The sequence below is a fragment of the Glycine max genome, chromosome 6, assembly GCF_000004515.6.
Source record: "Glycine max cultivar Williams 82 chromosome 6, Glycine_max_v4.0, whole genome shotgun sequence".
Classification (NCBI taxonomy): Eukaryota; Viridiplantae; Streptophyta; class Magnoliopsida; order Fabales; family Fabaceae; genus Glycine; species Glycine max.
The window spans coordinates 46,095,747-46,114,009 of record NC_038242.2 but is presented as its reverse complement, the minus strand read 5'-3'; the positions used below and the strand labels follow the sequence as shown (position 1 = coordinate 46,114,009).

At 34.7% G+C, this 18,263-nt stretch overlaps 1 protein-coding gene across 1 annotated transcript; it reads left to right on the top strand.

The window, feature by feature from the left end:
* The first annotated feature begins 675 nt into the window (after positions 1–675).
* Positions 676–14,158, top strand: LOC102664734 (protein MAIN-LIKE 2-like). The gene is made up of 3 exons (XM_006582699.1): positions 676–746; positions 13,170–13,476; positions 13,559–14,158. Exons 1-3 carry the CDS (start codon positions 676–678, stop codon positions 14,156–14,158), a joined length of 978 nt encoding a protein of 325 aa, XP_006582762.1.
* Positions 14,159–18,263: the final 4,105 nt, after the last annotated feature.

The window sequence follows — 18,263 nt, the reverse complement described above, 5'->3', positions numbered from 1 at the left end:
CATTGTTTAGGATTTTTATTAGAAGAAAGTTTGTGTTAATCCTAAGACCCTGGTTTTCTATGATTGCGCTTGATAATTTGTAAATAATCTTTAATTTTGAGCCATTGGCCGTACTTGGTTTTTTTGAGGTTTTCTCAAAGAATTTTGTAGGAACTAATCCTTCCAAAATACAGTTTGAATCAGCCCCGGTGTCAAATAGGGCCATTGTTTCCAAAACAAAATCATTAATAATGATTATAATGTTTATATAAAATTTTTGGATCTTAATCTTGTTGATTAATCCCATAAACATTTCATCTTCTAGATTTTCATTTTCTACATCCTTCTCAGAATCACTGCTTTCTTCTAGTTTAGATAGGATGATCTGATCAATTTCTTGTTGTTGACGAAGTTCCTTAACTTCCTTTTTCAAATTATTAATCTTTGTTTGAAGATCTTGGATTGTGGTTGGTTTTGTTGAAGTGTTTTCTAATCTTTTGAATATATTGCTAACATCAAATTTATTATTTGTAATAAAGTCTTTTGGCATAGGTTTGGTTTCCAGAGACTTTCTCAGTTTTTCCAGGAAAACCTTCTTTTCTAGGGGGTCTAGTATGAAATTGATTACTTCGAACAAGAGATCTTGTTCTCTTGTTAGAGTATTGATTTCTTGTATATCTTCATCGTCTGTAGACGATGGTTGGTCATCTTGTTGAATTAGGTTTAGATTCTCTTCAGAGGATGTATTTTCTGATTCTTCCTCTGAGGTTTTGATAAGTAGATTATTAATTTGCTCTTCAATGGTTGGATCTAGGTTAAGGTTTCTTAATTTTTTCTTTAACCTATAGAATTTCCTAATGTGGCCTTGTTTTCCACAATTGTAGCATGTTATTTTGGGTTTTATTTTTGGCTTTGAAGTTTTAGCTTCTTTGCTAGTTGAAGGTTTATGCAAGTATTTCCTTTTTAGGAATCTCCTTTCGTTGAAGGCTTTATTTCTGTGGGATTCTTTGTTAAGATTTTGTTTCTTCTTTTGTTTTGGAGAAGCAGGTAATCCAAATTGTTCACAGAAAGATCCTAAATCTTTCCTAGTTTGGGCCTTTTCTTTGGCTAATTGTCTTTGGATTTTGTCATCTTGACAGATTTTCAAAGCTACTTTCTAGACATATGAAATTAATTGACCATAACTTAAACTCTCATATGGAATGTCTCCATTGACAGATTGGCTACGAATTTTATCTCTAACCTTATCTCCTAATGATCTTGGAAGACTGGCTAGAAACCTTTCTTTCCAGAAAGGTTGTTGGCTATCCTCTCTTGTGTAAACTCTAGTTAGGAAGGTGTCTCTATACCACCTAAAATCTGCTAAATTTCTACACTTAATATTGGATAATAATTCTGCTGACCTATCTTTCCAAAGTGATGGGTCACCGATAAAGTGTTGAGCTATTATAAAAATAAGGGTATTAACAGCGTCAGGAATCTTCGTATTATCGTCATTTATAATGACTTTTCCACTGGGATCCGTTTTGACTGTGCCGTAAATGTTTTATTTTTCATCATTAGTGAGATAATTATCCCACCATCCCTTTAATTGGCCGGAAAATCTTGCCACTAGGATATCGATGATTGTTTCTTCTGGACACTCATGGGATGTGGTAGGTTGTGGCTACCATGGTCATGTGTTGGAGTGTATTCATAATATTGTACTCCATTTGGGCATCTATATTCCACTCACAGATGTTATTTCCACTAAAGCTTTTAAAATTACTCTCGCCTCTCTCTTCTAACAGGAGATATGGGGCGGTTGGTCGTTGGTAATATAGTTTGGAGGGTGTTTTCCAATGTTTGGAATTTATCTGATTAATAATCTTTTCAGATACTAAACCTATTTCAATTGTTTGTTCTAAATTTTGGTCACTATCTTCATTAATAACATTAATTATTCTAGAGGTACTTCTTATTCTCATCTTGGATGATTCCTCTGAAGGTTGAGGTGCTTCAGGGATGACTTTAAGTAAACTATCAATCTTGTTTAATAATTTGCTATTATTGTCACCTGCGCCTTCTGTAAGGGATTTGTTTCTCCTTAATTCCTTAATTTTTTTGTTTTGCCTTTTCACTAACCCTAAGTGGATTCTTCATATGTTCTTTATTTGGGAGATATCTTTTCTTTAATAGATTCTCCTAAGACCTGAAGATATTTGTTGGTGTAATTAGCGTGTTCCATTAGGCCTTTGATGTATTTTAAGGAGATTTCTTCATTGACATCTTTTGTTTTAAACGGTGTGGCCATGACAGGTTTATCATTATTGTCTTTGACCATTGGCAGTTGGTATTGTGTTGTTGGAGGTAATTCTGATTGGATTAATTCACCGTCTTTGATTTGCTAATTTGTGATAACGTTGGTTGTTGGATCACCTATGATATCTTATTTCCATGGGCAATCTAGGTTCTTTCTGATTGTATAAGCATGAAACCAATCAAAGAAAAAGAGATTAACTTTGACTCTTTCGACAAACTCATAAAATTTGTCCTGGATTTATTTTTTGTTTGAACCCTTAAAATGCTGAAAAAATCATCTCCTTTGAGGTTCATTCTCTGGAGAATAAAAGTCTTTTCTAAGGGTATCCTTATCAATGCTAAATTTGTCAGATAACATCATAAGGTTCATGCATAGAGGAGTATGTTGGGGATTGGATCAACTTTTGGTCGTCCTCTTGTTCTTGATTGTATGTTGTTCTAGGTATACTAGAAGTTGTATCTAATCCTTGGAGGTTTATACTAGTAAAGTGGTTTTGTGACGTAGATCTAGTTAGTCCTATTGGGATTGATCGGGTTCTTATCGAAAAAGACCTTCTTGCTGATTCGTATTTGGATCTTGAGGCTTCTATTCTAGATGAAAAAGAATTTCCTATTGATGGAATCCTGATTTTAAATCAAATTTCAAAAACCATTTAGCCTTTTGTATCCTATTTATTAACACATCTTTAGAAGGAATAGTATAAACATCTATGTGAGTGTTATCATTAAGCCTTTTATAACTATAAACCATCCTAGTTTTCCCTTTTTTTTGTTCTGAGTGTTTATTAACAATAAAGGCAGGAGTCCTATGTGGACTAATGCTGGGTTCTATAACTTTTAGGTCTAAAAGGGCTTTTATATGATTTTTACATACTTCTTGTTCAAAATTCCTATACTGAATGTCTTTTATTTTGATTATCAGATCTGGGTTTATGATGTCTAATTTACATATAACAAGGTCTTTTTCCCAATATTTACTGGGTCTTCTCCTATTGTACTTGTTTTATTTAACCCGTCTATAATCTGTTGTATATTATCAAAGGTTATGGTTTTGTTGATCTTAACAAAATTGTAATTAGATTTTACTACAGATAAATCATATTGTAACTCAATATATGTTTTTATGCTATTTAAGATATTTTCTTGATAAGAATCTTGGGGTGTATCTAAAGTGCTTATTTTATCATACTTTTGTGATTCTTTTATTTTACAACTACCAGGTATGTCACAAGGACATTGGTTTTTGGTGTTGGTGGGGGCATCACCACGTTTTGTTCGTAACTCTGATGTTAGTTTGTCTATTATTAGTGACATTTGTGATTTTGTAGAGATTAATAAATAATCTTTTGTAATAGTAATTGATCTATTATCATGTATAATAAAATCAAGTCCTAAAATCATTTTTTCTTTAGGTGGTTGCAAACCTACTACATCTGCTTTATTTATAAAAATCGTGTTGCCAAAAATGTCACCATTTGTAGATAATTGAATTGTGAAATTTATGGTTTTTGTATCATTGGTTGTTATGTCTCCTAACATAGTTATAGTTTAGGTTATTATATTAGCTCTAAAACAACTATGTTGAGGTACAACACTTTTGCAAATGGAAGTAAAGGAACAATCAGTATCTACTAAGGCTTTCACGACTACTTCAGTTTGGTCAAAATTATTTATTTTAGGAAAATTTATTTTAACCAAAATAAAATTGGGGTTCTGTTTTTCTCAAACTTTTCATAGAGAAAGTCTACCGTTTTTTCAATTTGGTTTAATTTGGTTTCCAAAGTAGAAATCCTGTTATTTATAATTTTATTTCCTGAATCATTTTCCTTTTTGAAATCAGGAAAATCGATTTTCAAAATTGTTTGTATGCAATTTTTGCTAAAATTCTTATAGCATAAACTAAAATGAGCTCTTAATGTTTTGTAAGGATATCTTTTGCAAAAATAACATTCTTTATGATCGGGTCTTATGTAGAATTGTATTTCATGTTCATAGTCATTTAATTCAGTGTTGAACATAAGGTTGTATCACAAATCATCAAGGATTTCTCCATAGTGGTTATACTTATCATTCCCTGGGTAGAGATTACTATACTCATTTCTAGTGAATTCGTTGAGGATTTTATAATCTTTATTAACTTCTTATTCCTCAGAAGTACAAACAGACCAACTAACTATTGGATATATTTCTAAGTCAGTAGAGACTGTTTCATCTATGGGGATGAAGTTCATCCTACAACTTTTTATCAGTTCTGCTTCTCTTGTAAACATATTGGTTTTGTTTGGACAAACTCTGGAATAATGTCCTGGTTGGTGGAAAGCATAACATTTTAGTTGTTTTGTATATGTTTTATTATCTTTGAGCTTTCTAACATGTCTTTCTTTGTTGAGAATAGGTTTTCTAGAATTAGAGCCTCTAATTGAATACCTACGAGTTGGGTTCTTCTTTCTTAGGGGTTGTCTACTAGGTGGTATGTACTAAGGCCTTTTCCTTCTAATTTCTTTGTGGTATTGTTGTGGAGTGTAAATCTATTTACAGATCTCTGAATCAATCATTTTTATCTATTTGTTAATGGCTGTTATTACATGTATCTTCAATTACTTTCATTATGTGTTGGATTCTAACAGTCAGATTGTTCATGACTAGGTCAATTTGGTCGTCATTCCAACTGTCTCTGATTTTTTGTCCTAATTTACTAGGGAGTTTTAGGAATAATTTTTCTCTCAAAGATTTATCAGTAAATCCTCTTGCTATAGAGGCATACATTATGTAGTCTTGGGTAAATTCCTTTATTTTACCAAAGTAACTTATAAAGAGTCTTTCAGGTTACCTAAGTAAATCTTTTGTCTGATGGTATTTGGATCATTTACAGATTGGGCTGTAAAGATTCTTTGTATCAAACTACAAAAATTGTAGATGTTTGGACCAAGATCCACTAGATTTGTTTTGATTTGTCATTGGAAAACTTGTTTAAAGGATTCCCAACATGCTCTAGCTATATCTCCCAAATATGTTTCAGTTTTTGTTATCATGTCTTGGCTAGTAGATACATGATTTTCATGGTTTACCCTATAATCTCTTATAATAGTAGAATTCCACTATTCTATGTAATTTGGAAGTAGTTGGGGGTCAATATGATGCAATCCTACCCCCCCCCCCCCAAGGGCATTGGATAGAAGACTCCAAGAAGATTGGACTAGAGATGCAAGAGAAGGCCCTAAGATTCTCATGAGCCTTAGGGTAGATTTTAGGCCCATGGGCTAAGTATGAGCCAACTTATCTTTGTACATATTAGATTAGGGTTTCATTATTGTTGGGCCTTGTATTTAGGGCTCCATAATGTAGGTAGGGTACCCTAGAAATGTAGATTTTTCAGCCCTTGTATTTTAGGGCACCAAGACTAGTTTTTGTATTAGGGGTAGTTTTGTAATTTCACATGCATTAAGTGAATATTTGATGTGTGTGCTTCGAAATAAATTTAATTGAATTGGGAGAAGCCCAATCCAATTAAATTTTAGAGGGGGGTGAGCATTTGCTTGCTACACCCCATTGCCACATTATATAGTCACACTTTGTGCATGTCCTTCATGCTTTATATGCCTCATGACATCTAAGAACACTTAGTGGAGAATCTTGGACTTGATCTTGGATTAGTGGGCTGAACCATAGCTAAAATTCACTAATCATAATTAGTGAAATTTTGGCTCCAAAATTTGGCTCCACAAATTCAACTTCAAATTCAAGTGAAATTTGAATAGAAATTCAAATTTCCCTCCATTTTTGTGTGACACTTAGGCTATAAATAGAGGTCACGTGTGTGCATTTTTTTCAACTTTGATCATTTGAGAATCAAACTTCAAAGTTCAGACCTCTTTTGAGGCACAAAATTTCGTGCTCCTTCTCTCCCTCTCCCTTCATTCATCTTCTCCTACCTTCAAGCTCTTATCCATGGCTTCCTATGGTGGTGAACTTCTTCTAGACTCATCTTCTTCTTGAAGTGGCGTCTCCAATCATATTTCTCCTTCTCCATTCTGCTGCCATCAAACTTCAAGAAGCAAAGGACTCCATTGATGAAGAAGATCCAAGGCCTTCGAGCTCCACATGGAGCTACATCACAATACTTCCTATGTTTAATAGGAGAGAAGGCATATTAAATATTGGTTCAATGGGAAACCTTTTCCCTTTGGATTTTATGTTATCTCCTAAAGATAAGTCTACAGGAGTGATAATTTTTTCACGAGGAGGGAACCCCATTTGGTAATCTTCCATACTATAGTCAAATTGTGGGGTAAAATTTGAACTAGTACCAAAAGCATCAGCCATGAGACCTTTGTAAGATTTAGGAAAAGAAACCAATGATTTTGTTTCATCAATCTTGGAATTAATCTCTAATGTGTTTTTGAAGTTGATTTCCTTTTCGTAAAATTCTTGTAAATCAATCTTTTTAAGTAAATCTTCAGTATTATTTGTATCCGAATTTTCCTTATTTATCGTTGAAAATAATTTTTGTATAAAAATGTAGTCATTATCTTTGTTTGTGTCTTCAAAATTTGTTTCATTATTTATCAAACTTTGTCCTTGACACTTCTTGTTTTCTTCCAACTTTTCAACTACTTTAAGAAGTTTTTCAGAAAGAAAAGTTTTTCCTGAAAAAGAATTCTCAGTTTGTTTGGGTTCTTCATGGGGGATATATGATTCAAAATATGAAAAGTTCCATAAATTCATCATAAACATTCTAGAGGGTTCTATCTCCTCTTCTGGAGGATTTTGTATGTCTTCGTAATTAGTAAACCTTACTGAGAGACTATTTCTTCTATTTGTTATTATAGCTGATCCAGGGGTGGTTATGGAACTCCTGGATGATCCAGCATCAATATGTGTTTGTCATTGGTTATTTTGATTCTTGGAGGAATCAAAGATTTCAGGTGGCAAAAATTGGATTTCATCAGATGGCAATGTCGTCACCAATGGATTGGTTTTTATCCTGTATCTAGGGGATATTTGTTCACTTTTTCTACCTATAAAAGTAATGTCTAAGTGTAAGTTATGTCCTACATAGTTTCTTCCAAAACCTATTGTCTGGACTTCTAAGTTTATGTTTTGTATGAAATCACTAAGATTCATTGTATAGTTAGGAGCAATGTACATCAGCGAAACTATTTGGTTTAAATCTATTTCTATTTTCCCTATGATGGCCTGAGAATTATTATCTCTGAACCTTTGATCGAAGAGCACTACAAAAGCTTTAGCTCCTACAAAAGATCTTGTTAGAGACCTAACGCCTATGGCAATTAACCCTAGGTGTACATATCTTCTATTTGTACTAAGGAGTTGTGGTCCGGTTTATTCTGAGATTAATCTGATAATCTCGTCTCTCCCATCAGAAAGATAAAAGTCATTCATTCTTCTATATCTATATAAATTGGTTCTATAAGAACTTAGCCAGTTTAGGTTGTATAATTTCCTAGGATTCATCGAATCTATCCTAGAATTTGACCCAATATCAATATTGGATTCTATGTCTACTATTTGTTCTAGTTGTCTGGTTCAAGAGTTTGTTCTCCTAAAGAATCTATCTATGATTCCAGGATGTTGGTTTATAGATTTGGTTACAGGGTTATGTCCTAAAACTATTTGTGAAGTTCCTGTAAAGGGTATAGTTCTCATTTCCTTGGTTTTGCCAACATAAATTTATTTGAGGATTGATCAGTACTATTTTCCTAAAGATAATTTAGATAGTTGTGTTGTTATTTTGTCGAGATCATTCGTAGAAAAATGAATTTGTTGGTCTTTGGATCTAACAAGTTCCAAAATATCGGTGAACTTGTTTTCTAAAATTTGCACTTTATTAAAAAGCAAATTTTGTGTTTTTATTAGGCTTTCTAAATGTTCAAAAAGGTTTTCGAGAGTTTTTATTGTATATTTACCAAGAAAATTGTTAGTATTGGCAAGATCTCTATGTCTATCAAGAGCTAAACAAGGCTTTGATACCAAAGAGGTATCGAGTCGATAAAAGTTAAGATAAATATAAAATAAAAGTAAAAAGAAAGAGAACAAAATAATAAATGTTAAAACGAAATAAAAATGAATTATAATATAATTTAGGTAAGATGGCAGAGCCTCTTAGTTAGATTATATTATATTTCAATAAGAAAAAAGCAAATATAAAGCAACTATCAGAGTAGGCGAAAGAAGGGATCAAATTTAGATGGATTGAAGGCACTCCTCAAGTGGACACTGTAAGTTATTTCATTTAAGAAAAATATAGAATATGATGAATCCTAGACTCTTTTTTTTCCAGAACTTTATAGGTTTTCTGGATATTAAGCTGAGTATTGAAGATCATTAACAACCCACACTCTTTGGGTCTTACAAAGATCTTGTTTTCCTCAAAGCATCAGCCTAACCATAAAGCCTTCCTTTGTTCACCGATTTGACGCGTCTTGATGAGGATTTGGGAATTTATGAGGATTTCACTAGTGAAGTGTATTGATGGACCTTCTCCTAAACTCCTAAACTGAAAGTTCATGACATTCCTCTGGTACATCTTATATCCATTCTACATCTGCCCAATGACTTGTTTATTGATTCTTATTTAGGGATTCGATCCATATGTTACCTTGGATGATGAAGATTGGATATATAATTCAGTGCCTTTTTGTTTCAAGCTTTGTCTCAAATTATTTATCATTTTAATTTTCAAAAGATGTTGGAGGTGCAACTGATATACAGTTGTTGAAGCTTTTTGCTAAAAAAAGCAAGAGTTTTAAGGGAGATCAAGATATTCTGTTTTGAAAATTTATCATCTAATTTGAAGAAGCAAATGGAGATCAGCAACCAATTGCTACACATAGGCCCGGCAAAATTATGCCATTAATTTCCAGTGAATCTTCTTTTCTTTAGTCTTTTTGAACTCTTTCTTTGTTTGATGAAAGAATCATCTATATGCAGATGTTCACCTCACCTTACTGTAAAATTTGAAGTGGTTGAATGAATTAGCTTCAACTAAGCAAGAAATTTGTGAAGTGAATCAATTTATATAATCAGAAATGTGCATTATATTATTGGTAACTTTAATGTCGATCTTATTCCTCAAGATCACTGGAAGAACTTAGTTTTACCTTAATTGAAGCGAAAGCTAGCTTAAAATTATTTTTAAGGTATTAAACAATAGTTCAATGTATTGGGTGGTACAGGTTTATGCAAGCAAAATCAACTGATTTTTTCCAGAAAAATAAGTCAAACCCAATGGCCTAATAGCCCTATTGATCCAACAAAAATAAAGAATTGGGATTCTAAAATTCATGAAACACAGGATCAAGCAAACTAAAAAAATGATTTATAGACCAATATACAAGTAGGAATGTTGAAACACAGGATCAACCAAACTAAAAAACACAACTGGACTGACACAAAAACCAACCCAGTGGGACCTGAATAGGAGTGCTGATAAAAGAATATACAAGTATAAGATTTGGCAAGATAGATATACTAAAATTTATACAAGTTTGGAGTGCTCGCTTGAGTCTAGGTAGTTTAAATTTTTTAGAAAGTATGATGCCTCCCAAAGAATTTTTATGAAAAAAATCATTCTGAAATGCAAAACCCATTTTAAAATAGGTTTTTCTAATGCAATGGGAAGTGCAGTGGAATGCACAAAGTGTTACCCCAAACTTAAACACTAAAGGGTGTTGCTAGGTGCACCCAACAATTATATGAATGGGCCATATTGCCCTTATAATAAATATTTAAAAAAAGCGTGAACAGGATCCCCTTTGCATTTCAAAAATCATTCTCTTCCATGCACCGAGCAACCTTCTCTTCCGCCATTGTTGCTCGTTGCTCAAGTTTTTTGGTGCGTTTGTTGCGTCTGTCGTCGAGGTTAGTAGTTTGTATCTCCCCTCCCCCTTTATCTGCTAGTATAATGTAGTTTAGGGTGGTTTTAGGGTAGGAGACTTTTCGCTTTTTGGTCTGAGAAACCATGGGAGAGAGAGGTAGGAGATGAAGAGTTTTTTCGAACACGGAAGAACGTTCTTCCGTATGCATTTTTGTGTGAAAATTGTTCATAAGGAAGAAGGTTCTTCCATATGAACTCACAGAAGAATCTTCTTCTATATGAATGATTTGCTGCCTACGAAAGAAGGTTCTTTTGTACGCTTATACAGAAGAAGGTTCTTCCGTATGTTCATACGGAAGAACCTTCTTTTGTAGGCAACGAATCGTTTGTATGGAAGAAGGTTCTTCCGTGAGTTCATACAGAAGAACCTTCTTCCATGAGAACATACAAAAGAATCTTCTTCCATATTAAGGATTTCCATGCTACGGAAGAACCTTCTTCCGTATGAAGGATTTCCTTGATACGGAAGAAGGTTCTTCCGTATGTGCTTTAAAATCTGATTTTTTAATTTATTGTTGTTTGGAATCTGATTTTTCACATGCTATGATTGTACATGTCTTGTATCAAATATATTTTTCACATGCTATGTTTGAATGTATCAAATACATTCTCACATGTTAAGTCCAATAATTAGAATAACCCACTCTCCTTGTATATAATCATTATAGACAAAAAATATCTATATCCTTGAAAATAACAATGTCATATTTCTAAGTAAAAGATCCAAATCCTAGCAATCAATGTCATATTTCTAACCTATATGATATATAGGCTAGGAAATAGGCTTTGTCAAAGTGATCTTTAAAAATGAAGTTTGATTTCTTCTTAGCCTTGGCTTGATGCACCACCTCATTGGCTGTCATGACCCCATCAAAGATATTCCTTTCACCATAAATGCTGATTGTTATTATCCACCACTTTGCATAGCATGGAACTCTTGTATGGCTCTAACAATGTCATCTTTGATGACCTCCTAACAAGTTTTAATGAAGATTAAAGTCATGTAGTCCAAGGCTCTTGTTTTCATCACAATCCCACATGGCCTCTCTAATTTTCTCTAGAGTGAATGGTGCCAGAAGACAAGAATTATCTTCCTCCAAAATAGATTTAAAATTGACCCCTTCCAACAACACCTTCATTTCACCTTCTTCAAATAATTTTGATTAGAAGTACTCTTTAATTTCTTTTTGACCCTCAATAGCTCTTCACACAATTTTTCATCCACCTCTAACCCTTTACTGCAATTGGTTCTTCTTCACCAATTAACTACATTGTAGAAGAAATTCTTCCTACATCCAAGGAAGTTATATTGGCCACTTAAGCCTAAACTTTTGCAGATTAATTAATTCTTGGATTCTTGCATTCTTCCAAAACTCCTTGAGCATGTCTTCCCTTTCACACACCTTCTCCTATGAAATTCTTCCAACATCCAAAGAAGTTATATTGGCCACCAACTTGTCGACTTGTGTTTGATGACTCCCAACCTTGTCCACACTCCACTTATTGATGATTTTTTTTAGGAGCTTGAGTTTCTCTTTGACCACATAAGCACCTCATCCTTGAACATTGTAGGATTTGTATGCCTTCCTTACAAAGTCAAGAAAGCTCGTTTCATCAATCCAAAAGTTGAATACTTTCATTGGATGAGGTCCCTAACCAATGCTCTTATGATTGATCATAATTGGATATGGATTTATTGGGAACAAATTGTGTTGCATTTGGCCAAGCTTGTAACCACTCTAGTGATACAAAAGCCTTATCCAATCTACTCATGCAAAATAATTGATTGTTGGATTTTTGCATTCTTCCAAAACTCCTTGAGCACGTCTTTCCTTTCATTCACCTTCTCCGAAGAAATTCTTCCTACATCCAAGGAAGTTATATTGGCCACCAACTTGTCGACTTGTGTTTGGTGACTCCCAACCTTGTCCACTGTTTATATATGGTTGGACAATAATATTAATAGTGTAAAAAAATATTATAATAAACATGAACGGAGATATCTCTATTAAAAAAATACAAATATAATATAAAAAAATATGTACACCATTATTAATTAACAGCTTGTTGGGATTCCTTCTTTAACTGTAGAAGCACAGTAAAACACCTTAAATCAAACATTAAGTTGAAAATTATCATGAATAAATTTGAATATAACAAGGACATTACTTGTAAGAAGTCTTTTAAAGTGAGTAAAAATAAAAATACATCGTTAAAAAAAATCAATCATTGATATTCCACCACGTTCATGATTTGTTATGTATACGTGCATAATATTGATTACTGATTTTTCATCAACGACTATGATTACTTACTCTTAATTTGAAGGAGTTAGATCCTTATTTGTTAATTAATGTTGAAATGTAGAAAAAGAAACCTATTATATAACGACAATAGACACAATCCTAAAAACTAATTTCTACCTCTGGTGCTTCCTATTTTTGAATAGTCACATGATTAACATGAATTATTTAGAAAATACAAATGAAATGGAATATAGTATGGGCAGTAGTTCATGTTAACTACACACCTAGGATTAATTTTTGAGTCATCTGGCAACACCCCAAGCTTACCTATCAAGATTTTGACAATGCCTCTAACCATCTTGTGTGATAATTTCAAATAGTCAAGTGCTACTTCCCTGAAATATATAAAGAAATAATTTAGACCAAAATTAAGAATAGTAGTTTAGTTGTTTGTCTCTTAATTTTCAAAAGCAAAATTAAGAATAATTTCTCCTAAAACCTTCATACACAAAATGGCATGACATACCTATTTGTGTTTCATTAGGTAGAAAATTTTCAACCAAATGAGTATTGAGAAACCTTATTTACCAATTATATGAATAGTTAATTTGACCAAAAAACTACATTTTTCTTCATGATTTTCAGATCATGGTTAGAACAAGAGGTGTAGCACGTGCCTTAGATAGTGGTACAGGCAGAGGCATGGGTTAAGATGAGCATGATGTTGATGTTCCCCGGCGTCGTAGGCCTACCGCTTCTGCTGGTAGGCAACGGGTTCAGGTTAATGTCGCTGAGGAAGTTCCTCAGGTGACTGAGGATGTTCCTCCTCAGGTGACTAAGGATGTTCCTCCTCAGGTGACTGAGGATATTTTTGATGTGACAGAGGATGTTCCTCATGTGGACGAGGACATTCCGACTGCAGACATAGATGCTGCTGATGGTGCTGAGGGGTCACCTGCTGATCATGACGAGGGATTCCCTGGTAGGCCACATGACACATCGGTGCTGACATCGTTTGCTGACCATGTGGCATACAGTATCTGGAGTGGCGAGGTAATTTTATTTTTTATTTTTTGTTGTGTTGTTTGTGATAATGAATGTCTAATTAACTTTTATGTTCTATTATTCAACTCAGGAACGACCTGAGTTGAAGCTGGTCTCCCATGATAGGAAAGTTGATAAATTTGGGAGTCCAGGGCCTGAGATTGAAGGCCTTGTTGCCGGCACCAGATTAAGTCCATTGATCGGGTGTTCTGTAGTCACCGGCGATCCTGGACTAATATCCGCATTTGCGGAGAGGTGGCATAGGGAGACCAGAACCTTCCACCTTCCAGTGGGGGAGTTGACAATCACATTGGACGATGTGGCGTGTCTTCTCCATCTTCCTATCACAGGGGTATTACACAGGTTTGAGCCTCTGCACGTGGATGAGGTCTCGTTATTGACGGAGCTTTTAGAGGTATCTGGTGAGGAGGCTCGAGATGAGATCGTACGTGCTCATGGGGCTTACGTGCAACTGTCATGGCTCTGTGACGTCTATGAGAGTAGATGCTTGGCCCGACGTTGGATTGTAGAGGCTCGTGCTTACCTCCTCTACCTGGTGGATTGTACTCTTTTGGCTAATAAGAGTTCAACCCATGCTCATATGGTGCATCTGGAGGCTTTTCGAGACCTGGGTCAGTCTGGAGGCTATGCTTGGGGAGTTGCTACCCTAGTTCACATGTATGACCAATGAAGCTTCCCAGACCCCCACACGACAGACGGGTGGGTACTTGACGCTATTATAGGTAAATTTTAAAGTTCGTAAACAGGTTTAAGTTGGAAATTGAATTTTAAAGGTTTTTTATGTTATGTTCACTTTATTTATGTAGTGCTAGATATATGAGAGTATTTTCCCAATGTTCATCAGTGCGTCATTAATTATGCGTACGTTGAGACTACCCCACGTGCCTCGAGGTGGCTTACGTCGAAGGTGCACATGAAGGGGATCAAGGGAGCGCCATACAGGGCACATTTAGATGCCCTAATGATCATGGACGTTTCCTGGTTGCCCTACAGTGAGCACCGGGCAGTTAGGAGCTTCGACCTTATTTCATGCTATCAGGGGCAGCTCAGATAGGGTCATGTTGTGGTCTATGTCCGACCAGAGCGGGTTGTACGATAGTTCGGGCACGTCCAGACCATCCCTTCACCGCTGATTCCAGCTTCGTTGTTGTATGACGAGATAGACGAGTGGTGGATGCATTTCGGGGACCATTTAGCACCCGCGGGTGTGATTTGTGTTGTTCCTGGGCAGGTATCAACAAACTACATGGATTGGTTTTTCCGGATATCTCACCTGTTTGTCACGCCGACCCAGCAAGGTGATGAGCCCAGACAGCCAACTGCCCCAGATGTGGATGCATACGTCGAGCCACATGTGCCGGAGGTTCCAGTCACAGTTGCCCCAGACATTCAGTGGCATTTTAATTTGGTTTAATGTTTTGTAATTTGTTTTTTATTTAATATTTTGTAATAACTGTGTTTTTATGACTGTCACAGGTTGTTTGTGAAGGTTGCGAAGCGATTGCAGAAAGGTTGAAGCGTGTGCTCAACCTTAGGATGGTGACTGTAGGAACAAAGTTACATGACATCATGGAAGATTGCATGCGGATCGCTAAGGGAAAGGCCTCTAATGGAAGTCTTAGGGCGCGATGTAGACAACACATAGATTAGTTTTTGTTATGATGTGTATTATTTTTGTGTTTGATAACATTATTGTAATTGTTACATTATTTTGGTAATACAATTTTTGTAAATTATTTGTTTCATTATTTAATTTTCCGTGAACCGATTCCATCAAATTGGACCCAAAAAAACACGAAAAAAAAAATAGGATTTGGACTATTAAAAGTATGGCTAAAGTACCCACGTTCGCGTTTTTTTAAAATTATATGTGACTCCCCTAAGACATTCGAGGGGCGCTATTTCTATTGTTTGCACGTCAAAGAACTCAAAAAAAATAATATCGTGAACTGTTTCCATCGAATCGGACCTAAAAAAAGCACAAAAATCCAAAAAAATAGGATTTGGACCATTAAAAGTATGGCTAAGTACCCATGTTCACATTTTTTTAAAATTATGTGCGAGTTGCCTAAGACATTCGAGGGACTCTATTTCTATTCTTTTCACGTCAAAGAACTAAAATAAATAATATCGTGAACTGGTTCCATCGAATCGGACCTAAAAAAAAGCACAAAAATCCAAAAAAAAAAAAGGATTTGGACCATTAAAAGTATGACTAGGTACCCATGTTTGGCGTTTTTTTTAAAATTATGTTCGAGTCGCCTAAGTCATTCGAGGGACACTATTTCTATTTTTTGCACGTCAAAGAACTCAAAAAAAATAATATCGTGAACTGGCTCCATCGAATAACACCTCATAAAACAACCACAAAATAAAAAAAAATAGGATTTGGACCGACCGAAAGTATGCCTAAGTACCCATGTTTGGCATTTTTAAAAAATTATTTTACAGTCGCTAACGGCATTCAAGGGGTGCTATTTCTATTGTTTAGACGTCAAAGAACACAAAAAAAATATTATCATGAACCGGTTCCATCGAATAACACCTAAAAAAAACCACAAAATCAAAAAAATTGGATTTGGACCGTTAAAAGTATGCCTAAGTACCCATGTTCAACATTTTTAAAAAATTATTTCATAGTCGCTAATGACATTCGAGAGGCACTATTTCTATTGTTTGGATATCAAAGAACAGAAAAAAAAATATTATCGTGAACCAGTTCCATCGAATCGGACCTAAAAAAAAGCACAAAAATAAAAAAAAAAAATAGGATTTGGACCCTTAAAAGTATGCCTAAGTACCCATGTTCAGCATTTTTAAAAAATTATTTCACAGTCGCTAATGGCATTCGAGGAGCGCTATTTCTCATGTTTGGATGCCAAAGAGCACAAAAAAATATTATTGTGAACCGGTTCCATCGAATAACACCTCAAAAAACAACCACAAAATAAAAAAAAATTGGATTTTGACCCTTCAAAGTATGCCTAAGTACCCATGTTCGGCATTTTTTAAAAATTATTTCACAGTCGCTAACGGCATTCAAGGGGTGCTATTTCTCATGTCTGGACATCAAAGAACTCAAAAAAAAAATATCATGAACCAGTTCCATCGAATAGGCCCTTAAAAAACAAACACAAAATAAAAAAAATGAATTGTGACCATTCTAATATGCCTAAGGTCTGAAAGTCAAAGAATTAAAAAAAAAATACATGATCAGACATATGGACACCAACGTGTTGTTTCAAAATACTGGAAAATGAAACTTGCATTCAAACAATACATTCAATTTTATTATGGAATTCAAACACACTGTAGATAGATAAAAGTTACATGAAAAACAAAAAAATAAACCTTGCATTCAGTCGTTTAGCGACATGGCAAGCACGTCGTCTTCCATTTCCATAACATGTTTAGTAAAAACAACTAAAATTTCTATTGGCCCATATTTTTTCCAGTAGTTAGACTGTACTAACACCTTCAATACTTCATCATTGGTTTTCAGCTCAATGATTTCATATTTTATAACTTTATCTGAATACTCAAAACGACCTAGTTGCCGAAAAAACAATCGCCTTACCGTTTTTGATTCGTGAATTCCATGAGGGGAAATCCCTTTAGGTGCAACTTGATTTATCAAATCCATCAGTTCATCGATGATACATCCTGAAGGAATTTCAAATTTCTTTGGATTTTTCCTGTGAATGCGCAACCTACAAAGTTGTTCTGGCGTGGCATGTTCCACCTCCCGTTGTAATACAGGAGCGTGTCATGAGTAGCGGTCATAGTGCGTTGAAGTAAATTTAATATTTCATCTGTTGTTCTACTAATAGTGCACAACAACTCAATCGGACCAACACACAAAAATTGGTCATTACACATTAACATGGTGTTGACATCATCATCATTTTTCAATTGCATACATTGAAAGCGAAAATAGTTACTTGTCTCTGCGACTAGCTTCCGGTAGTGAATTTCTTTCAAAAATTGTTCGTGGGTTAGATTTAGGGTGATGTGTATTCTGGTTTTCAGCGTTGCAAGGTCACAACTATTTGGTACTCGAATGGGCACTGGAGTGGAACTTTGGAAGTAAATCCCACTATCACTGTAAATAATTGATCCATTTGGAAAAGTGAAACCCAACCTTGAGTTCACAATCGTCTGACTGCTTGTTTCTCCTAAGAATGTCATACTTTGTTGTAACAATAGGGAGAAAATGTGAAAGCAGGTAGATTTGTGATTCTGTTAGCGAGTTGTCGTGTCTCATATATATAGATGATTTTCACTGACAGATTGTTTCACTATGTTTTAAAAAAAAATACAGACGCGTGAACATGTTTCGTGTTTATGTTCCCAAGTAAACCAATGTTGCTGCAAGCTTTATCGTGCATCACAACGTGTTGTCAAGTCATTTTCCATGTCACGCTCAAACTTTAAATTATGTGTTGTCAATTATGATAACAACGTATCATACATGCGTAGATCATTTTAGATGCACGAACAAATTTATTCCATAATGCAACAATTAATTAATGTCTCACGATTCATTATTATACAACAAATTACATTTCACAATCAAGCAGCCATAATACTGAATGTTCAGTCTTTATTTAGGTCCACATATTCTCTTCTAATTTTCATTAGGCTCATGTATTGTTGTATTCTACCAATATATGCAGTTGGCAACTGCTTTGCCTGAGGAAGTCAGTTGCTTGACCACAACAACGCTACAGGCGGTAAAGGACAATGATCTTTTGGATAAACTTGTTGTACGTGAA

Excerpts from the sequence above, each read along its gene's own strand:
- LOC102664734 (XM_006582699.1), top strand. The coding sequence starts at position 676 with ATGGTTGGTCATCTTGTTGAATTAGGTTTAGATTCTCTTCAGAGGATG. Across the intron at positions 747-13,169 it reads TTTCTGATTCTTCCTCTGAG|GCCTACCGCTTCTGCTGGTA; the intron begins GTTTTGATAAGT and ends CCGGCGTCGTAG. Across the intron at positions 13,477-13,558 it reads ACAGTATCTGGAGTGGCGAG|GAACGACCTGAGTTGAAGCT; the intron begins GTAATTTTATTT and ends TATTCAACTCAG.